The 23,362-nt window shown below is 44.9% G+C and overlaps 1 protein-coding gene across 3 annotated transcripts in view; it reads right to left on the minus strand.

The window, feature by feature from the left end:
• Positions 1-1,020: 1,020 nt before the first annotated feature.
• NPEPPS (aminopeptidase puromycin sensitive) overlaps positions 1,021-23,362 on the minus strand; it is a 31,015-nt gene continuing 8,673 nt past the window's right edge. For all 3 annotated transcript variants that reach the window (XM_090124815.1, XM_031600663.2, XM_090124816.1), the window contains exons 2-23: positions 23,258-23,342; positions 18,050-18,127; positions 16,653-16,774; positions 15,608-15,715; positions 14,456-14,656; positions 13,892-13,988; positions 13,753-13,786; positions 12,292-12,406; positions 11,764-11,928; positions 11,405-11,509; positions 10,955-11,015; positions 10,094-10,203; positions 9,361-9,424; positions 8,694-8,833; positions 7,425-7,559; positions 5,981-6,200; positions 5,230-5,372; positions 4,794-4,850; positions 4,205-4,312; positions 3,904-4,059; positions 3,752-3,799; positions 1,021-2,393 (exon numbers count right to left, since the gene is read on the minus strand). In XM_090124815.1, coding sequence (XP_089980941.1) covers positions 2,238-2,393; positions 3,752-3,799; positions 3,904-4,059; positions 4,205-4,312; positions 4,794-4,850; positions 5,230-5,372; positions 5,981-6,200; positions 7,425-7,559; positions 8,694-8,833; positions 9,361-9,424; positions 10,094-10,203; positions 10,955-11,015; positions 11,405-11,509; positions 11,764-11,928; positions 12,292-12,406; positions 13,753-13,786; positions 13,892-13,988; positions 14,456-14,656; positions 15,608-15,715; positions 16,653-16,774; positions 18,050-18,127; positions 23,258-23,342 — 2,508 coding nt within the window. In that variant the 3' untranslated portion in view covers positions 1,021-2,237. The remainder of the gene's footprint in view (positions 2,394-3,751; positions 3,800-3,903; positions 4,060-4,204; positions 4,313-4,793; positions 4,851-5,229; positions 5,373-5,980; positions 6,201-7,424; positions 7,560-8,693; positions 8,834-9,360; positions 9,425-10,093; positions 10,204-10,954; positions 11,016-11,404; positions 11,510-11,763; positions 11,929-12,291; positions 12,407-13,752; positions 13,787-13,891; positions 13,989-14,455; positions 14,657-15,607; positions 15,716-16,652; positions 16,775-18,049; positions 18,128-23,257; positions 23,343-23,362) is intronic.

Genomic DNA, 23,362 nt, shown 5'->3' on the forward strand with positions numbered 1-23,362 from the left:
AATTTCACCAGGGTCGGGGTGTTGTACCACAGTGTGGACACGGAGCGTTGAGGCACAGCCATGGGAAGCACCAGGACCTCACTGCTGCCTCTCACATCCCTGCTGCTGCCATTCCACAGTTTTGGTCTGAAATCCAGGTGTTTCAGGAAGGTAAAACAGATGCTGAGCTTTTCCCAGTTAACCCCACACCCGCCTGTCTCCCTGATGGGTGAAGCATTGTCCCATGGGTAAGAGCCTGGCAGGTATCAAAGCAATAACCTTATATAGGAATGTGTATTTTTGCTGTTACAATGCCCACCATCTCCAGGTCACCTTGTGTTCTGATTGAAGGCCACACGTCCCACCGTGAGCCCTTCCCAAACCCCTCCCCTGTGCTCCATTCCCAGGTTTCCTTTCCCTGGCACAGCTGTGTGGCAGCTCCCAACCTCCACCAGCACCACCCCAGTTCCACTGTTGCCATCAACGCATCAGGACTCCCCCAGATCTCGGATTCCATCACCTAAAGGAAAAACTTTTTGTCTTTTTTTTGTTCTTTTTGCTGCTTTTCCTTCGGCTGCTCTCAGGTCGTTTGCGTTGTCTGAAGTGAAAAACAAAGCCGCCTCGACTCACAGCCACGTTTGTTCTCATTTCACCCATCGCTGCTCAGGCCAGAATCACAACTGTGTGTTATTTTGTCAGCGTGCACAAAGCAGAAGGGAAATCAGCTCACAGCTCTGAAATCACATGGGCTCTGCAGTGCTGACGGGAGGGAAAAGCAGCAGTGAACTTAATGGGGACCAGTGGGACAAAAACGGCCCCTCCACCATTCCTGTGCCTTCCACCTTCTGTCTTGGCTCCTGCTGGAGCCCGAGGCCAAGCTGTACGACCATTAACCCGTGGTTGTGTCCCATCAGTGCAGGCCATGCTGCCCTAAGAGCACAGAGAGCAGCAGGGGAAGCGGCTCAGGACAGAGCTGGGGGCTTCCAGCCATTGCAGGGCCTGGCGGTAGGGTTAGAAAAGAACGAGAGCTCAGGACACGAATTTCACATTGACATTTTTATTAACGCCAACTGTTTTAATTTTTGTTGTGGTTTTCTGTTTGGTTGGGTTGGTTGGTTGTTTTGTTTTGTTTTTTTAAACAAGAGCACAAAAATGTTTTGGGGGAAGCGGTCTGACAGTCTGATGACCTTCTGAAGTACAGTGAAGCCACAGCAAAGATGAATTCTTGTTAAAGAAAGGAAGAAAAAAAAAAAAAAATCCGTACGGAGCTCCAACCTTTTTGTCAGAGGGCGTCGTGTTGGTGAGCAGCCAAGGAAACACAGCTTAGGCTTCATCAGCACTCCACTCAGCACTCATTTAAGGCTTCTGAATCAAATTACCATCGACATCACAGAAAGGAACGAAAAGCTATTGCTGCTACGGCCACGAGGAGGTGGGACAAGCTGGGCTGTGGGGACACGGAGCAGAGCCCAGCCAGCAGTGGGAGAGCTGGGCACGCAGTGCTGCCCGTGGGCATGCATGGTGAGGGTGCCATGGAGGCAGGAGAAAAAAAGGATAGACTGCGTGAATCGTTCTCTCGTTTAATGTGGCTATGAAAGATGTTTCCATACAATCCCGTTATCTCTAAGAAGGACATCAGCAAAGTGGAACCGAGAAGTGGAGAGCGACAGAACGGTTTTGTTTCTGCTGAGAGGTAACACAAAAAGGGGGGGAACCTACGATCCGTGGGGTGAGGGATGGGTTTGCAAGAATGTCTCCCCCAAACCTTGCACTGGGAGCTGTTTGGCCTCCTGCCTTCTGAGCACTGTGTGAGCACTCAGCCTCTCCTGCCCCGAATTCTGCTGACCTCGCACTGCTGGTTTCCTCTTTTGGGGGGAGGGCATAAAAAACAGAACATCTGTCAACGAGGAGGGGATGTTAAATATTGTAACCACTGACAAGGCTTGAGGAAGTTTCACAGTTTTGTTATGCTCTATTTTATTACTATCATATTTACAGATTTTTTTTTCTTATTTTTTTTTTCCTCCTTTTTTCTTTCTCTCTCTCTCTCTCTCCCCTCTCTCTTTTCGTTGAATTGCGATTAATTTTAATAGAATTTTAATTCTGGAGTGTGAGCAGGAACCAGTTAACTACATTCACAGTCCAATCCCCGTCCGCTTGAGATAAAAGACTCCGAATTCTTGGCGTATCAATCAGCTGTGGGGCAGCAGCTCCTCCTTCCCCCCACGGAGGCAGTGGGGCTCAGCAGCACCGTGGGTTCACGCCGTGGCTGGGGGGGGACCCTTCCTCTGCAGGAAGAACTGATGGATGTCCTCGCTGTCCCGCTTCAGCCAGGCAGCATTCAGCAGGATGTTCTCGCAGCACTGCTGGACGGTGCGCTCTGCGGATGGCGCTGGGTGGCTCTCGAAGAAAGCCTGCACACAAAGCACACTGCTGTCCTCACCAGGGCCCAAATGGCTGAAGGTGGGGCTGTGTTTGAAGCCCCCCCGAGGTGCTGAGTTCGTATGGGAAGAAATGAGGTTTCTCTGCTGGCTGTGGGAGCGGCAGAACGGCTCCGTTTCCATCTCTGTCCCATCCTCGTGGCCACTGAGACGCCAAGGGACGGCCTCAGCCCCTCAGTGGGAGGGCAAACACGAGCAGCAAACCCAGTGTGTATTTCTGGGTGCTTGGAAAAAGGCACTAAGTGACACTCGGGGCCATTTTGGCAAAGCACTGCTCTACAGATCGTGTTGCTGAGCACTGCTGCCCACTGCGCAACGACCTCCAGGCACTGCAGCTCCTGGAGCATCGCTGGAGGTTCTCGTGTTCATCCCTCCAGCACCTCTCTATGATAGAATGGCCTGGGTTGAAAAGGACCACAATGATCATCGAGTTTCAACCCCCCTGCCACGTGCAGGGTCACCAGGCTGCCCAGAGCCACAGCCAGCCTGGATCACCTGCCTACTTCAGCTCCAGCTGAACACACAGCTGTGAGCTCACTGCTGTGGGTGGGCTGAGCTGCCCCTACAGGGAACCATCCTCACCTTCACCCCAAAACACACACAGATAAACAGACACACACACTAATGTAAGGCACAGGGACACCACGCGCTCCAGCAGGGAGCCATCACAGAAACGAGTTATGGTTCTGTTGTTTGTTGAGCAAAGCATCTTTCAGAACCAATAAAATGAGATTTCTCTGCAACATCATTGCTGCTACTGAACCTCAGGGGAAGAGATTGCTAAGTGATGCAAACACGTGGCTCAATGGATCTTCAAAACATGAATTCCTTTTCAGCATTTTGTTAATGGGAAAGTGACAACTGAGGGCCACGTTTTTATGTTTCTTCTGCCAAGGAGCCCCCATAAAACTGCAGGCAGGGAGCAAAGAAAGCCAGCAGGCTCCCCAGGGCTCGTGCTCACACACCATGGGGATACCTGAGCACCTGAGCCAGCAGCTCCCAGCAAACACTCATCTGTCCCATGGCAGAGCCTTGCTCTCACTGCACAGCACAACTGAAGGCACAAACCTGGACCTACAGCATGGAATCGTGCTCATTTCTACCACGTGAGTAGTAATAAGCAAAACTAATGAAATGGGGATCATTAAGAGCTGTGGAATGAATTGCTAATTTATAACTCAAAACAGCACAACTGAGGAACTACACAACGATCCCACAACTCAGAGGCACCATCCCCAAACTCGTGGCTCTCCCACGAGGTGCTGACAGCTCAGAGCAGCCCATGTCTATCACAAATGAAATTAATTACCTCCATAAATCACATTTCTTACCTTGACTTCCGCTGCCATTTTATCGTTTGCAAACCCATCCACTGTTAGCTGCAGAAAAAAAAAAGATAACCAAAGGTAAGCAGTCAGCATTTCAAACATAACTCAGTTGGGGCCCTGCACATTAACAGAGCCATTCTCAGAGCCACACAAACCTTTATTAGTCTGGATATCAAGAATCCACCCTGGTATCGATTATAAAGCTCCTCCCAGTTGTCTCGTACAAACTTCCAAGCAGCTTTCCTCCCCTGCTTGCTGCCTCCTGCCACTCCTCCAATGACAGACACTGTGTCCTGGGGACGTACCTCTTCCTGAGGATGAAAGCAACAACAAACATTCCCAACTGATGCTAACAAATATCAAGGGCAGCTCTTCTCTTTTTTCCACAAATTAAGGTATAAATCAGATTCAATAGCTGCAACTATTCCCAAAACAACAGCTTTTCCAGTAACTTACTGAAAGTGCAAAGGTGAGAACTTTTTGAATCAGTTCTGGCTGGGAGATGGCCCCGAGGACACGCTCAATTCGGTTCTTCTCCTCCTGCATGTCTGCTTGCTTGTGAAGCTTCAAAGGCAGAGCAAACAGTGTTAGCACAGATATGAAGTGACCTCCTCTCATCACCTGGTGCTGCTCACCTTGCTGGATATGCTGCTGGGTTTGTCTTTAAGCATAATATATGACAAACTGAACACGTTCATGAATAATACGGCAGTTATCTACGTGAGGGATCTCATTCCACATGCATGAGCAGAAAGTACCATTAGTAACAAGCTGATCTTCACCACTGTTTATATAAGGCCAAGTAGAACCGTGCCTCTGAGCAATGGAAAATGATCCTAAAATGAGAGAGGCAGCAATCCACTAGGTGGCAATTTCACACCACTCAAGGACCAAGGAGCACAATTAAGGCTGAATCATCATCTGTACATCACCCCACTGGGCTCAGCAGCACAGAAACTCCACCTGGGACAATCCACCCACAGGGTGGGATGTTTAGCTCTTCACTGCATAAGCTGGTTGTGTGAAGAAAGGAGCGTGCACTCACCTTGAGCATGGTGTCTAAAGTAGTACTGTCTCCATGCTTCAAAATAGTGACATAGACCTGGGGGAGAGCACAAAGACATCCTTCACACATCACACCTGGAGGGATGCAAAGCTCACCCTGGGTGAAGGGAGCTCTGCAACAAACTGCTGTGCATTTGGGCTGCATTTCAAGCAGGTGAGCAGAGCTGGAAGACAGCTGCACTGACCCCTTTTGTGTTAGCACTGAATTTTAAGACGACTTTGCCAACCCCTCTCTTCCTTAATTTCAGCTTCAGCAAAACAACAGAGCAAGAAATCTTTGTACCACGCGCTGAAAGCTAGCAAGCACTTCATGTACACTCAACCCACATCCACCAGTCTCTAAAACCAACACCATCCAGAGACCAAAGCCGTTCCTGTGTCAGTGTAGGTGGGAACCAAACCCTCTGATAACCTACAGGACTCCTCAGATCAGCTGACAGGATGTTTTTTCCTTCCACGTGGTCTTTAAACCGGCGTCGGGCTTCTTCCAAGGTAGCCTTGTGCCCAGCTTTGCCTAGTTTGCCCAGCACCAGACCTCTCAGAAGGGCATCTAGATGACCTGATCAGTAGAAGGAGAAAATTATTTGGAGACAACTAAATTAATAAATGTCATTCTTTAATCCTTCCACCTGCACTCATAAGCTACAGAGCTACAAAATAATCCTTCTGCAAATGAGGGGATATCTAAAGAAAGCAGGACTTTCCAGCTCTCCTCAGTGCCATTGGAAGACTATTTTAGCTTTTAAATAGCAAGAGCATCAGGAGAATAAAATTCCAGACCAAACACAGCACGCTCTGCCTGCAATCTGAGCCAGGCTGGTAATCACAACCAAACTGCTGGATCTACACTGGGACAAACTGGGACAAGTTTCCCACCCCAACAGCCTACGAAGTTTGGTGCACTCTAATAGATGCAAAGCTACAGCAGATAGTTCTTAAATCAGCCACTGACTGGACAGGGAAACGTTCACCATTTTAAGGTGCACTTGAGAAAAGAGAGTTGTTTGGAGGCTTTGTGTTTGGCTTTTTAAATATAAAAACACCCCCAAATGCCTTCCTCAGCCCTTCCTCTTCCTCCCTTCTCTGCCATTCCCAACATCTTGATGGCTTATTTATTTCAAGACCCAACACCACCACACTGTGAAACCCAACGGTGAGTTCTCTTACCCTCTCCAGGTTTGGGGTCCCATCCCAGTCTCTCCCCTATTGGTGAAAAGACATCTTTCACAAACACCTGGATTTCCTCATAGAAGTCTGTGTGGGACAAGAGAGTTGAGAGAATCTCCAGGTTACAGCTGAGGTCGCTCCACACAGTATAATTGGGCTCATTCACAAATGCTTCCATGACTTTTAGAACCTCTACAGTGCTAATGATTCCAGCTCGGGCCTGGGAGAGGAAAAGACACAGATTAGTTTTACTTCCATGCAAAATTAAGGCATTCAGCTGCTCACTGCCTTATAAATAAGGCTGTGCTGAGCTCTCAGGGCACACAGTGCTTTCCATACACAGGTAAGAACATCACCAGGAGATGGTGACACAATTCTAAGTCCATTTTGCAAACAGGAAACAGACAACAGCTTAAATGAGTTTAAATCAAAGCAGAGCTGGCAAGAGATGATAAACCTCCAGAGTTATTCTCAGCCAGATATTACACCCACCAACAGCTTATTTTAACCTAAAATTGTAATGATTGCGAGGTTTAATTTTTGCTCCTCATTAAATTGGGATCGTAAAGCTGCAGGAACCATTTTTGCTTCCTGCTTCTCATAGAAGTACAAGCAGCCTTCCTGCCTATGCCAGGGAAAATCTATGCTGCCTCCCAGCACTGTGAAAGTACTCCTATGCTCAGTGCAGGTGATTAATCTCCAACCAGACTGCTTCACATGGGAGCAGACTGGTAAATTATGGCAAAGAAAAGGGGGTGGAAAATCAATTTCTACTATTTAGGCTACGCTCAGCTATGATGAAATATTATTTAAATGGAAACACACACACAAATAAAGGAGTGTAACACAGATCCTGTGTGCATTATTATTATTTGTGCCATTGGTCCTGCAATACTTGGGAAGGGACCCAGGCCATATTTTCAAACACTCTCGACTAAGCCATGACAACTTAGAAGCTTTGAAGAAAGAGGGATGGGGCATCAAACCCACATCACTCCAACCTTCCATGCTTTTGCTAACCAAAAAGAACACAAAAGCACAATCTGAAGTACAGAGCACAGCAATGCATTGCTCAGAGCTGACACTGCCTGCTTTTCAGGCAGTCCCTTGCTTTGGAACACTAAGAATCCCCAACAGCCACCTCTGCCAGGGGAGGAAGGCTTTACAAACCCTACTGGCTGCAGCACAGTGCTGATAAAGTCTTGGATAAAGTCTTTGAGGGGATAATTAAAATATCCCTGCTTTGACCAATTAAAAGAAAGTTCTCAAAACGATTTTATAAACCTTATGAACAAGTCTGAACTTGTTGAGTGAGTTAACAGCTAAACACATGCAATAGTCCCAAGGGTGCTTCACCTCCAAAAACAGAGACTGACTCTTCAAACACCCGTTTCTGTCACCACCACAGATCTCATTATTGGACAGAACAGCACAGTTTGCTTACCAGAGAGAAGAGATCGTTCTGCAGGCCGAGCCTGTCCACGGGGGGTAGGGAGAGGTCTTTGATGGCTGGTATTAAACTCTCCAGCATGTCAGGGCTGTACTGCGTGCGGTAGAAGCCTACTGTCCCAAGGTTCAACTGAAATGCACCAAAAAGTAAAAAATTAAAAGCCAGGAAAAGGAAAAAAAAAGGATTTTTAAAATTTTATTTTAAATAAGGAGCGCTCACTAAGAGGCACGGTAGATGAGAGAGAGCTGGCATGAGGAAATAGGATGGGAGCAAGGAGGAAAGAGAAACCTCCACTCCTAAGCAGGGTTAAGGGTTAGGAAGGAGAACACACAGTGCAGAAGACACAACACAGGTGGCTGCCCATGCTACAAGCCTCACTTCTGTAACCTGACTCTCAGCTTGTTCAACACGACTCTGATACACAACTGTGTTCTCAAGAAAGGAGAACAAGTGTCCCTGCCCTGCATCACAGCAAGTCGTGCACAGTAAGCCTGAAGAACTGCAGTTTGAGGTAGGAAGGCAAAAATCATCAGCATCTTTGCTCCTGTTGGGGCAGAAGCTCTCAGGGTTGGTTGTGATGAGCCCCTCTGTCACCAAGGTGATGCAGACAGATGTGGGGATTCCAGGGAACACACAGACCTGATGGCTGAAATGCTCCCGTTAGTTAAGCAGGAAGATCTGATTTAGAATAACTCTTATTGCTGTTTCATGGAGTCTCCTCCAGCTCAGAAACCATTATTCTAAACCTCGTTAGTTCATGCAGTAATAATTCCAGTCAGTTGGTTCCTTTCCATTCTCCCATCCTGTTTCTGCCCAGTGTCTGCAGCACATCTCAGCAGTGGGTTTTTCCACTTGCAGATTCCTACTTTTCTGGTAAAACCCATTGAAAACCTTCACACTAATGGGAAATAAACAGGACTATTTTTGCTCAGAATGGACTTGAACTAAACTGCAGTTGCCACGGGATACTGAAAAAGCCACTGTATTTAAAATCAAAAGCTGCCTCCGCTTAACGGGACTCTGTTTTTCTGGGCTCACACTCTGAGAAGGTTCCAGTTTACATTGTCTAGACTGCTCCTGGAAACAAAGGTCTGAAGGGAAACGTTAAGCATTACAGACAGGAGCCAACATCCAGCAGTAGCACAGAGAGGCCCCTGCACAAGAAATACAAGACTGCAAGGAAAAAGAGAGGGAAGAGGAAACTGGAAGGAAGGAGAACATGACAGTGACAACCAAACTCACAGCTCCCTTGTGGCCACTCACCTTCACCCACTGGTCTGGTTTAACATCTTTCAAAACCAAGGTCAGCTCTGGTTTGTCCATCAGCACTTGCATTTTGGCACTGGTGGGGTCGTCGCTTGTACAAATACTGATGGGGACCATCCACATAGGGAAATCCTCCCCTAAAAGAGGAAACAAATAAAAAAGGAAGGCCTAAGGAAAAACGATGTGCAGACTAAGAAATGCTGCATGAGGCTGAAGTTTTGGCAGCAGCTGATGTGAGTATGTTTAAATTCAAATTGACAAAAACCTGAAGGAAAAGGGCAGTTCTAGAGTCCAACACCAAGGGTATCTACAGCACCTTTGAAGCCTAACACTTTACTTTCCATAAGTAGAGGAAATAGGCAGAATTTTCATCTTCAAATAGAGCTGACTTCCATACAAGGCATTTTTATTTATTCACAGCCATAAGACCAGCAGATTACAGAGCTCCTCAGATGGCAGCAATGCCCTTGAAGTAGACATGGGAAGAGAAGAGCCTCAGAATGAAAGCTGAGCTGAAGACTGCAGCTTTCACCATAGCAGGAGGACATGAAAAGCATCGCAGCACTCAGCTTTATATTCATTCTGAAGTCTTAAACACCCAAATCCAAGCTGTCTGATCACCCAATATTGCTGTCACTGCTTCTGCTCCCAGCCCTCATCTTACCAGCATATGGTCCACTGGCACAGAACTTCTTCTGGACTAACTTCAATACTTTGTCATCTTCTTGCTAAAAAATCAAAACAAAATCAATCAGATTCTTCAAGAATTCCAACTTATTTCGATGTTCATGGAGTTAAAGGGGAAATTTAGATCATTTAACCTCAGTTTTCATACATCGCAACTTCTGTGCACTCCTTAAACTCACATAACTTCCATCCTCCCCCACAAAAAGAAACTCACTCAAGGATTCATTCCAGTTTACTCATCATTACTATTGTTGAGACATACATGCCCTAATTACCCACTGATTTTTTGGGGTCTGATTTCACTTTCCAGCCACTAATCCCAGCTCAGCCTGTGATGTTGCAGAGTAAGCACAATCAAAATGGAGCTGGAAGCACAGTGTGCACTGAGGGGACCTACAGCAGATATTCCACTGCCCCTGCAGCTTTTCAAACACAAAGAGCAAACGGGCCATGTCAGCAAACCCCAGGCACAGGGCCTGGAGTGCCTGTGGATAAACTCTATTTCACTTTCCACTGGGTTCCTCCTCTTCCTCTCCCTGTAGAAACAGACCTGCCACTAAACAAAGCAATTCACTGCACCATGCTCTGCTCCAAGAGACATTCTTAAGTTATTGGAAACCACCAAATCTGATCTTAAACTCAGTGGAAAGGCAGAACATCTGATCTGAAAATAAACCAATCACTATAAGGGGAATTATTGCACAACTCACCTGTTCAGCTTCCACGTAAATGAGTGGAAATCCCATTTGTTTGGTCCATGTGTTCATCACAGCAGCAATAGGTTTACCACTAGCTTTTTCCAGGCTTTCCCAGAGGTCCTCTGTAGAAAAAAAGTCTGACTAAGGACACCCTGAGCCCCACCATGTCAGACACTGTTACAGTAATGGGCCCTGGGAGGTGGGATCTGTAGTACTGCTCCCATTATTTGCCCACTGTGATCTCCACTGCCCTTTTGTCAAGTTGTGAAGGTGATAGGTGAGAAAAAGGAAATAGTTTAAACCATCCACAGGTGAGGAGAGGGGGGAGAAAACTTTACAGCAACTAAAATCACGTAATCAATCCATACTGTACACTGAAAGTGGTAAAAAGAAGAGTCTCTCCCTGCAGTTTTCATCTGTTACGTCAAAAGAGCCAAGTGAGCCACATGGACTGCTTAAGGCTGAAGGTCCAATTCCATGTTTATGAATTACACCAAAAAAAAAAAAAAAGAGGTCTAAGAAAAGATATGTTAGAGCAGACTTTGAACTGTTTACTCATCCATGCAATCAATACTGCCAAGCATGGCGTGCAGCAGGCAAACCACCACGCTCCATTTCTATCATCACGTGGATGTGCTCATCACCAGCAAGTGCAGGTCCTGCAGATCACCTCATCCAAGAGACAGAACCCCCAGAGGATGCAGAATTCTGGCTGTGCAGGGGAACATTGTATGAAACTGGAAACAAGCCCACTATTTCCTGCTTTTCAATTACTCAGTTGCAAAAGCAGCTATGTAAGAAACCACCAAATTAGCTCCAAAAATTGTGTCTCAAGAAATGAGTTTTCTTAATCACGTAATAATCATCAGTTACCTGTGGCTGCATTCTTCTGCAGGAACTTTGTTAAATATAAATTCATTCCTTTCCGAAAGTCCTGGGAACACACAATTGAATGCATGGTCATGGCACCACAATGGAGGTCCCTTCTGTCCTCCCTCCGTGCTGCATTTAGATTCAAGAGTCAACCCAAGAATCCTAGGATCCACATGTACACCTGTATCTCCCTCCTAAATTCTGCTGCTACAAAGATCAACTCATGTGTTTTTCCCTAAGCCAGATTTTACCACTGAAATGATTTTATTTCTGTATTTTCCCACCGCCTTGTTTCTCCTAGGTAAGTTCAAATACCTAGGAGAAATACAAAGCCCAAAAACTACACAGAAGAGAAGTCTTGGAAATTAAAATACAGACATAAACTTAAGGTTTTTGTAGCGTAGAAATATTTGAAAACCTACAGTTAGCTCCTGACAACAGACTTTTTACCTCATCACCAATGTAGTCGTGCAGCATTCGGATTACAGATGCTCCCTTGCTGTAAGAAATAGCATCAAATATTTCATCTACTTCGGATGGATGGCCAACACTAACCTGTGATGAAGAGGATAATTAACGGTGAGTTAATTGCCACAATGTTCTGCTTTCGTTTGTTCTGTTGCTTAAGGAGTTTTCTCACTGAAGAAAGCACACGTGTAATACAGGAAAATCCACAAAGTGTAAAGACAATTTTGGGTTTTTCTTTGCATTATGAATGAGCGTACAGTTCTTCCTTAACAGGGAACAGAAAACTCACATCCAGCTAACAAGAAAGAAGGGAGATAACCAGTAGGAAGGACAAGACTTACTTCAATTGGATGACTGTTGTCTAAGGCATCGAGCTCTTGAGCTCGTGTGTAATCAGCAGAAACAAACTGAGTCCAGATGTCATACTCTGGAAAGCAGTGATCGACACACAGGTACTCAATCCAGGAGGCAAACCCTTCGTTCAGCCAAAGATGGGTCCACCATTCCTGGAAAATGAAGAAGGTAGAATAAAGAACAAGATTATAAGGGCTTTGCTTTACCAACAAGAAGTCAGCAGCAAAGAGAAACTTTTCATGTCCTCATTTAGCACAGGGCAGAGGAACAGGTAATGCCTGTGAGCACCAGCTCCTCCCTATGAAGAAGTCAGCAGCCCAAGAAGAGCAATGAGCACACTCAGTCTTCTCCTGTCTTAGAAAAGATCTAGAAATACCTTTACAGGACACACTAATAAAGGAGGAACTGATAATAAAGCAATTTTTTAAGACAGCATGTCTGTTATTACAGGACACTTAATAATAATGATATGAAGCACATGTCAACAAAAAGTAGAACTTGTAACTGTTAGATACCATGGTCACGAGGTTTCCAAACCACTGATGAGCAAGTTCATGTCCCACAACCAGAGCCACCCACTGGCGAGATGAAGAACAGGAATTTTTGGGGTCAATGAGCAATGCAGTCTCCCTGTATTTAAAAGAAAGAGGTGACTGAACAAGTGAAACAAGCCTAGGTTCGAAAACACAGCAAAAGCAGGTTAAATAACCTAAACAAGCTACAAAGTGATTGGTGCAACTGAAAAAAACCAAGAGGTATTTCAGTTTAGACGTTGCTTTGGTAAGTTCCACAGTTACTGGAATGCTTTGGAGCAACAGTTCCTCACGGCATGCAAGAAGACAAGTGCAATAAACCAAGCAGGAACGAGAAAGTTTATGCTTTATGTATAAAATAGCTCACCTACATAATCTAGAAAGGAAGGGGGGGACACGACAAGTCTCACCTTAACTGAAACTCCCTTTGCACTGCATGGTGTATGCACAGCCAATCTCCCTCAGCCCCAAAGGAAGCCCAGCTCTCTCCAGCTGTGTCACACACACGGGTCCCTCCACACACAAGAGCTCCCAGCTCAGGCACACAACCTTCCTCTGCAAACACCCCACTGCAACCAGGACGTGGTGGGGCAGCCACAGCTTCAGGACTGCTGGGCTCCGAGGGGACAAAATTCCAAACACAGACTGTGCCAACCTTCTGTCCCCGAGGGGATAAAGCAAGCGTGCCAAATCAAAGAGTAAAAAGGGGGAAAAAATGGAGCAGGAAAAATTAAGAAAGGCTTAAAAAAAAAAAAAATCTACTCATCCAAGGTAAGTTGGTGGGGTTTTTTCCCTCCACAGGAAGTAAAAGATTTCATCAAAATTGTAATAAGATGTACTTTTTAACCTGGACTCAAACATCCACTGCAATTTTTTTTTTTTAAGGCCAAATTCAAAGTTTAGCAAAAGAAATTCAAAAGGATTGAAGTCCAGAGCTTTTAAGTCCAATGTACAAAATGGAGAATCAGTCTAACAATGTGTACAGATCATGTAGGAGTATCAAGCAAAGACATAAAAGCTTGATCAGGTGAACACAAAAAACTGAAAAGGAAGGCAAGTTAGTATTTTTCACTACATGATAATCATGTGGCTGCTACATTGACCAACTTGCCTACAACATAAAACAAGAAACCCTTCCAGCTGTGCCAGTAACTTGGAGGGGAAAAAAACAGCCAAGAAAGTTCTCTTGGAGAACAGGCAGTGCTGCCAGACAGTTAAAAACCCTCACACCCTTGGACAGTGCTTGCAGAGCTCATTCCTGCCTTCCTAAGGTTTGTGTAGTAATGCACGCTGCTGCAGAAGTCACAACGATTCAAACTGAAGCAAGAGCTGAAGGTACTGATTTGGTCTTATTTGGGATGATGCCAGCTCCCTAAAACTAATCCAGTTATTGCTAAGAATTAGTGAACAAAGGAGGGGAAAGACAGTATTTTAACAGCATACCTATAAGTAACAAGGCCCCAGTTCTCCATGGCACCTTTATAAAATAAATACAAAGGTTTATTGATATGGATACACACCTCTTCCTAAATGTTTATAATTCAAATAAAATACAGTTCATCAATAAAGTGAGTTACTTTACCAGCAGCAAAATCTGCAATAGCTATGAGATCAATTTTAGGAAGAGGGTAAGGAACATTGAAGTAGTCCTTATAAAAAGGCAGAGTTTTAGCAGCAACCTGTAAGAGAGAAGAGGAGAAACCTGGTAAATATTTTGTTAACTTGGAACAATTTTGAAAACCAAAAGCTTCCTGATGGCCAAGACCAGCCTATGAGAGCAGCACACACAAGCTTTCCTCCAGAAGACTCATTCCCAGCTTCCAGAGCACAATACCTTGGAAGGCTCCCACCCCCCTCAAAGCCTTGGAAGGCTCCCATCCCCTTTTTCTCCCAGGCTGTACCCTTCCCTTCAGTATTCCTCATCATCTTTGGATCACAGTCTGCCCCATGAAATCAAAACGACTCGAGTGAAACGTGTGTTCTTTTGTCATTAGAAACATGAGTTTGTCCACAATCTTCAACATCCAGCCCAGTCCCTCTGAGCTACTAAAGCAGGACACCCTCCCAAAGCTCTGTGTCACCAGAGGCCCACACAGCCTGCAGGAGCTCACAACACCAGTAAGAAAATCACCTTGAGTGCATTTACCTCTAATGCAAATTTTCCTTGCTCAGCTTTGCCCACAGGAGTGTAAACACGCACTAAGACCCCATCTAGGGACCTGGTCTCTACAAAGTCATATTCTCCCACCACAAATGCCACCAGATACGTCGACATGATGGGGGTGCGAGCAAACTTGACTTCCACCAGGTTCTCATCATCTGGGTATGGCTTCCGGTCAATGACATTCTTCAACATGAAAGAGAAGCAGTTTTGTGGAAATGAAACTGTTCTGCAGTGCATGGGATTAACTACAGCATCGCTAGGAATCACGTGTTTAACATGAAAGAAGTTCCTTGATTTTATAATACAGATCACTAGTTTCCCCCCTAGCTAAAATTTGCCCCATCATGTATGGAGACGTGCTTCTGTAATACACACATGATATGCCATTAATGGAAAGGCAGGTGCTCTTTTATGCTATATACTTTATATTCTATTACTGGAAAGGCAGCTGAACATGTTAGCTATCAGCTGCTGCCCTCCAAAGAGGATATTACGCAGTTCCCAATAAGGCACGAGGCTTGTACCAAAATACTGAAACAGAAACCATAACCACGTGGTCAGTGAGCAAAGCCAGACCTCACAGAGAACGAGGATAGTGAAATAAACTGAATTCACTGAAATAAAAACATAAAAATAAAACCCATTTTTAAAACTCAAACGCTCTTCTCCAAAAGTGCATTCCAGAAATATTTGCACCATATTTCAAACGGTAACCTGAGAATGCTTGTGTTTGTGACATGAGTGCTGCCACCTGCACATCTTACCCTAATTCTCAGAAATTCTCCAGGGCAAAAAACATGCCTGTTTATCTCAAGTTATAGCAGTTATACAAAGTGTTGGCTGTTCCCCCCCCCCCAGTCACTCTTCATCAAGCAGCACGTGGCATGACATATGCTAGACTTCAGCTAAAAAAACAAACACACACCACTGTGGTTTGTAAGGTCTGTTTAGGTTTTGTGCTAGCATCTGAAATAACAGCATCATCTTTTAAGAGTTCTCTCAATTTAGAGCTGCTTACTCATAGCTACTAAGACAGACTGCATTCCTAAGTCCCCAAACACATTTCACTTTCCATCAGGCAGCTGCCTTTATTATAGTTGTATTCAGAAGACAGTTGGTGCACCAAGAACTTACCATATTTGACAAAGCTACTCTGTCTTTAGGAACCACCAATGAAATATCAAAAGTCGCCTTAATAGCAGGCTCATCCCAGCAAGGGAAAGCTCTGCGAGCATCAGTAGCCTGAAAGAAGAAAGAACATTAACCCAAGAAATCACAAGAAGCTGCTGCAATGGCAACAGACAAAAAACAGGTATATTTTATGGGCAAGAAGTTGGATGAATGCAAGCTGGTGGTGATGGCACTGTGCAGCTTCCTCACTGACACCCCCCAGCCCCTACACTAAAGCATTTTGTTACTAATGTGATTGTTTCTTTCCCTCTTTTTTTTTTTTTCTTCCCCTTTGTAACACAGCTAAAAAGCACTCTGTGCTCTGATGGAATTCTACAGTCTGTGCAGAATTTAGCAGAGTCATGGCAGGAGCAAAGCTCAGTCATGTGAAAGCAGAAGGGCACGCAGGCATTCCCAGACAGCACACACAGGACCACCTACCCATATCCTAACACCAGCCTGCACCCAAAGGAAACCTTCTGTAAGCAGGAGGTAAGCACTCTGTGTTTTCATGTGGCACACAGCTATGAAATCACAATATGGAATGAAATTCTGTCCTTATGACCAGGGCTTACATAATGCTTGAGCCATTTTCTGGCTCGTGTTTTGGATGTCATTATAATGCTGAGATAAAGGCAGAATGTTCTAATTAAAAATTAATATATTTCACAGAGGCAAGTTATACAGATGTGTTTGACCACATCTACATAAATAGATGTTTCTAAACATTGCATCTGTTTTATTTATATATATAATGCATCACACAGCAGCATGACTGTTGGCTGGGGAATGTGCCAGAGCCAGAATGCACTGACCTTCAAGACACACCATAAAGGACAGTTTTAGCATTGCCCATCCACGAGAAGCAAAAAAAAAAAAGAAAAAAAAAAAGCATTTTTGAAGTTTACTCAAAGCAGAGCTAAAGCCAGGACAGCAGGCCTGCGCTGCTCCGGAGAACAAAGACCACAATAAGAATGACAATCCTTGCAAAGAGAAACACAGCCCATACCTCAAACTGAGTGACAGCAGCATAGCGTGTGTCTCCAGTAGGGGTTGTATATTTACTTCGGTAAAAACCTTTCATTTTATCATTCAGCTCCCCTACAAAGTCTATCTTCAGCGTTCCCGTCCCTGAAACAGAAACAGATTGGACATTGTTATGGATACACCACAGAGCATTTCTTTGGCCCAGATCTGCAGTCTGGGCTTCTCAGCTGGACTGCTGCCTTTCTGAAGACGGCCCTTCAGTTCATCCCCACCCATGGGTTTTCTGCCAGTCTCTTTCAAACTCTTTGCTCTCCTTATGAAAAAGTGAGATCCAGCAGAGCTAAGCATCAAAACCAGCGCAGGCAAAGCCAGGCAAACCATACAACAGACCTGGAAGGTTCCTGCAGCACTGCTTCTCATCCTCTAAACACAGCACAGGAAACAAGAGAGATCTCCCTTAAGCCATTTGACAAGTCTGATCCCACAGCTCTTGTGTATATTTGCAAAAACATAAGACGTGGCTATTTATCCTCTGAAACCTACTGCAAAATCAAACTGGAGCACTGGTTGCATTCAAGCTTCTAAGTCAATTAGTCTCAGGATTTATTCTGCCCTCGATGTCTCAGTGTAAAAGGGGAAACCTGATCTTCATCAGAAAGGCAGCGTGCCAAAATCCCACAGAATGAAATGCCAGCAGTTTATCACCTGACAATCTTTACATTTGTGTTTGAAAAGATGAAGTAAAACAGCTTCATCCAAACCAAGGAGCTAAGCTTCAATCCACAAACCCAACACAGCAAAAAAACAATAGTTTCAAAAGATTTAGTGCATTCCAGCCTAGGAAAATACTGCAGTAACTCAGATTAGCCCTTTCTCAGTAAGAGGAGAACAGATCATCAGTATGTGACAGAAATAGCTTTGAGCCTAACGCCCAATAGCAGGTAAATAATTGGAGTCACCTTCATGTTAGAAGCAAACATCACCATTAAGAAAACAATCTCTCCAGTTCCAGGGGCCCACAGTCAAAGTGATCTTATCATTTGTGCTTCCCATGAATCTCAAAGATTTTAGTACCAAAGGGACCTTGTAAAAGAGGTTTAAGTCAGGTGTTAATCTGTGCTGCCCCTTCTAAGTATCCATTCACTGAACAGTCACAGAGATAATCAAAGCACTTCCTAGAGAAACAGATGAATAGCAGCTTTTTATGGCACTTACTTGAACTGCATTCTTTCTGCTGGAAGAGGGAACTCCAACTCTAAGGTATTCTCAGAATTAAATCTACTTCAGCCTGACAGCTGATAGTTCAGGTTCCACTCTCTCAGCCTCCAGGGGACACACAGCTGCTGCTCCAGCTTTGCTAATGCAAGCACCACAAATGCACAGGGCAAAGTGAGCTGAAAGCACCTGAATATCTCTTACCTTTCTGAAGGGTACTGGGAAAGGAGAGGGTAACCTTCTCATCCTCATTTTGATAGTTGAACCCTGTGGCATGTACCTCTGAAAGAGAAACAGATTTTGTTTGAAATAAGATCCAGTGATGCTTTTGTAACTCCTGAGCACTTAAGACGAACCTGATCAGCTGAATCCAACAGCAAATCAATGAAGGTTCTGAATAATCCAGAAGGATCGTTTTGAGCAACCAAAGAAACGCCAGCCTTTGTCTGGGGTGACTGTAGCTCACCTTGCTTCAGACCTGAATTCAGCACATTTACTCCAGAGCCTGTGCAGCACTACTCCAACCCTCAAAACCAGCAAGAAATGGCACTGTTTTCCCTCAATATTAAACGCTTACATTAGTGCAGCAGGAGTCCTGTTAATTATCCTGAGCTTATGATTTAACTAATAATTTGTGGGCTGGTTTGAAAAGCACACTAATACCCACAGCAAGGTGGTTTTGTTTGGTTACAACCACTAAGAAAAAACTCAACGCTGATTTTATTTAAAGCATGTCTTTAGACCCAAAGATCTACCTTGGAGATTGTGCACCATTCAGCAAGGGCATCCAAAACCAACTGGAATATTCAGCAGCCCGGCATTCATTCACGCAGCGTTGGGATCTATTTGTAGATGCAAACATCTCAACTATGAGAGCAAGCAGGAGAGCTGGGGGAGGGAACCAGCAGAGCTGAGCTGCCCTGCAGCCCATGGACGGACCCACCTCCTCCTGGTGCTCCTTCCTTCCTTCCCAGCTCCCCAAGTGCCACTGGGGCACACGAAGCGATGCACGACGACGCTCCTCCAACCACAGATCTAAAATAGCTGCACAGGGCCTTGCTGTGCAAGTTCTGCTATCTTTGTCCCCCTGTAATTAACTGCTGCCACAACTAGCTATCTCTAAGGAATGCAAATCTGCACCAAAACAGATCAGCAGAAAGAGAGACCACACATCAGTGCCACGAATGAACCAGCTGGGTAACCCTGGGCATGGCAATGCACCTCGCCGTGCAGGAATGTGTAACTCCAGGTTCACAGTGAAGATCTGGCAGGTCAGAACAGTTTGTGAAGATCCAGAAAATGCCCAAACCAGCATCCAGTGACAGCATTCCCAGCACGAACTGCCCACCCCATCCACTAACAGCAAATCTGATAGGAAAACACGGTTTGGATGCTGAAATGGCAGAGAAGGTCCAGAGAGCTTTTCAGAACTGACCTAGGAAGAACGATCCAGTAAACAGCCTCTGCAATCATAGAATGGCCTGGGTTGAAAATGACCTCAAAGATCCGTAGTTTCAACCCCCTGCCACATGCAGGGTCACCAACCACCAGACCAGGCTGCCCAAAGCCACATCCAGCCTGGGAAATGCACAGAAACACATGCTGCTTTCTGAACGATCACAGAAAGAAGGGACAAAACAGAACAGCTTACTGCTCCGTTGGCTGTGCAATCAGAACGAAAAGCTCGTTTAAAACAAGGCTGTAATTTACAGCATGCCCTGCTTTCCCTGCTCAAGTGTCACTACCAGAACCCAGGTACGCAGCTTCGGAGGCAGCCTGAATGTTCTCAAGATGTTCAGATAAGCTGTTCTATAGATAGTAAATGTAATTGGAGACATGTTTTTATTTTGTATAAAACGTGATGTGTTGGTGGGGTGGTTTTTTTTTCTGGAATATGATGCTCTCAGCCTTAAGTCAGAGCAAACACCACCCTCAGCTCACAGAGCACACAAACCACACGAGTGCTGCTTTCACACCGAGCTGCTCGGCCTTCGGGCAGGGCAACACCATGACACAACTCTAGCTGTGCAAACAAAGATCTTTACAGGATCGAAAAACAACTCCAGACCGTACTGGGAAGCTCTAAGAGTTTAAAGATCAGCTGTGAGGGGGATGAGATCAACCACTTAAACAGACCTGCTCGGGTTTGTCTGCTGGGAGAAGTCAGCTGTACCCTCAGCAATGGAAAACTCACTCTCACGGAGGGGCTGTGGTCCATTACAAGTGAACTCACACAAACAACAAAGCCACGGCCTCCACTTACTGCACTTAGGTTTGGAATTTTTCTATTCCAAAGTACAGTAGGATCGATATCCCCCAGTTTCTTCCTCACTGTCATTCAATGGTGGCTCACGTGGTTCTCCAAGCAGTCACTGATATATCAAAAATACAGTCACATGTCAAAAATAATAGAATATAAATGAAAGATTTGAAGTTACGCTCTCTAAACTGACGACTCAGCACTAATAATTAAACCCACAGCAAAAAGAAGCCCAGAAAACAACCAGCAATACTTCTTGTCATTTAAGAGAACCACTCACAACGAAGATGTAATTGCAGTAAAAGGCCGTCCGAATTCCTAACAGCACTGAATACAAAAGCTCCTGAGGAGAACAACACGGTTTTGGCAGTCTGCTCACTTTGGAGAGTCTGGCACTGCAAGGTTGCAAGTTAATCACTAGCACATTAGTGCACAGTCTGGACCAAATAGCATGAGAAAATACAAAGCTGCTAGAGCTGCTTTGGAAAAAACGCATCCAAATCAGAGCTAGTGACTCTCCCGGACTGGGAGTGCTGCAGATTAGATTTTACAACAGCATTTTAAACAAATTACAGCCTTCCTACAAAGTACTTCCTGAAATTGCACGGTAACGAGATGGAAACGTCAATTAATGATTCCAATTTCTGTATTACATACTTACAAACGTGGATCCTCGCCAACGGTTTTAACGAGTGTCAGATGTACGTGGAGCAACACAGCAAAGTGGAAACGGTGGGATTGGGAATATCAGAATAATGTAGAATAATGCTGCTCTACGCAGCATTGGGGTGTGGGGGGGTTATGTTTTATTTTTCAAATTGCTCCCATTTAAGGCAGGATGAGGTTGAAACAGACCTGTTGGGAGAAGTCAGCTGTACCCACAGCAATGTAAAACTCACTTTTGTGGAGGGGCTGTGGGCCATTACAACTGAGCTCACCCAAACTGCAAAGCCACGGCCCTCCACTTCCCATCACTGCACTCTGGTTTGGAATTTTTCTATTGCAAAGTACTGAGCTATGGATATCTCCTGATTTATTCTTCACTGTGATTCAGCTGTGGACTACGCAGCAGAAATTGGTACTTTGACTTGAAAACTTCAGCAATCATCCCTCAACTCCCAGTCAAACTCTGGGAATGTATCTGATTTCCTTGGAAACGTGCATTAAAATTCCAAAGATCGAATCCCACCCTCTGCTGCCTCCATCTCCCACAGAACAAACAGGTGGAGCCCTTTGAGGAAAAACCCTCATGCAGTTGAACTCACTCTCAAACATTCTCCATAAGCAATATGAAGAAGGCTCATCCAAGGGACCAAACTCTGCTGATTTAGCTGATTTCTGTTGCTTCATTGGACCACGTTTCATATTTGGTTTTTGTGACCAGTTCTAAAATTACCATCCAGAAGCTGTGCACAATAGAAGCATTAGTAAGACTGACTTGATCTGTATCAACAGGTGCCAGCAAACAGTCTGCCAATTTCATGCAATTTTACTTCCAAAGCCATTATACTATTTGGCAGTTTACCAACCTGAAAGATATGTTTTAACCCCATGAAGCCAGACTGTAATTACAGAAAACATGTCAAACTGCACCTCCAGTATTTATGCTACAGCAGTTGGAGAGGTGAGCACCTACGCTGCAGCCCTCCATGTCCAGAGCCCCACAAAAGCTGAAATCAGACTGAAGAAATTCAAGCTACAGAAATTGACTTCCAATTTACTCAGTTTTAAAGACAAAAGCCTCTGTGAAGCTCTGCTATTAATACTTCAAGGAGAGTGCACCACTGTTAAAGAATATAAAAGCAGACCCCCTGAAGGACAGTGAGATCAGCTCCGAAAACACAAAAACGGCACACAAACATCCTCTCTATTTTATTAACTTCCCTTGACTTGAGTGGAAAGTGATCATTCTGAGGCACCTTTTCCATTTGTTTTCATTTTCTCAACAGCAAAATAAGGAGTCAGTAGGTGGTGTGGGCCTGGGGCACAGTGCTGGATGGAACAGACCCCATGAGCTCTGCTCCTCCCTGCACACTGTGCTGCTTCCCTGTTGCAGCTTGCAACAGCACCTCTGCTTTCTTTCATACTACATTAAAAAAGTGTCAAACCAATTTAAATGCAAAAACTCCCTGCAGATGTTCTGTTTGCCACACCAAACTCCATTGGCCTGAGGACAGTGCTATTTCAGAGAGAGCACGGCAAGAAGAGTGAAATGGTCCCAAGGAAGGTAGGTTCCTCGTGCAGGAGTTCGTGCACAGCTCTTCCCCCAGCTGCTAGGGAGACATAACTGGGAAGTTTAATCCACTCTCTATGGCCTCATTCACTCCTCCAATTCACAACCAAGTTCTGACACAGTTCCTCCTATGATTCTTCCTCCTGCAGAGACTTTTGTTGTCTGAGTGATGTAAGAAGCAGTTGTACATCGTGGACCAAATTACTACAATGCCTGAGGCAGTAGAGGCTCCCCATGACAGCTAGAAACCCTTTACCCACTATCAAAGCATTACTCCATTCCAAGCAGCTGATTTCCCACACCTTAATCATTTCATACTTTAATCACTGTAACTCTTTTTGGGCCTGCTAAAATCTCCACAAAATATAATGGGTGATGACATCAACTGCTGTGACAGCGTATCATCAACAGCTACTGCTGCCTTGTGTTCCCAAGAACCTCCTATCTTCCAGTGCACTGCATGCTCTCCTCCACACAATCACCTTTTTCCACACTAGGAAAATTCTGTTCCATGTCAACTAAGATTTCTGCACTTTTTCAGACCCTTCACAATGAAGATTTCCTACTGCCAGCCATGCCTGATCCAACTCTTAGCTAAGCCCTTGCTGCAGCTTTTGTCAATATTGCCAAGTCCATAGGTACAGACCATGTTTTTTTATGCAGGTACCCACTGTACAAACAAACAATGTCATAACAGATGCCCTTTTGCCTGTGACACACAAACGTGAGAGCAGAACAAAGGAAACTTGAGGCAACACACAGGAATGGGAAAAGAACGAAGGCTGGGGAACTCACTGCACACTTTACAGGCAGGGCAGCTCCTCCAATTATGATATATTTTTTCTATTGAAGCTGTTAACTGTTGGCAGCAGCAACAAAACTACATTACCATAAAACAGCAGCAGAAGAGCAGCCCTACCTTCATCTCCTTCTGGCGCATAGGAGGCTGTGATGATGTCGATGTCAGCACAGTTCATCACAATCTGGTTGGTGGCATGCTTCACCTGCAAGAGAAACGTCATCA

Source organism: Phasianus colchicus, chromosome 26, assembly GCF_987193195.1.
Source record: "Phasianus colchicus chromosome 26, bPhaCol1.hap1.1, whole genome shotgun sequence".
NCBI lineage: Eukaryota > Metazoa > Chordata > Aves > Galliformes > Phasianidae > Phasianus > Phasianus colchicus.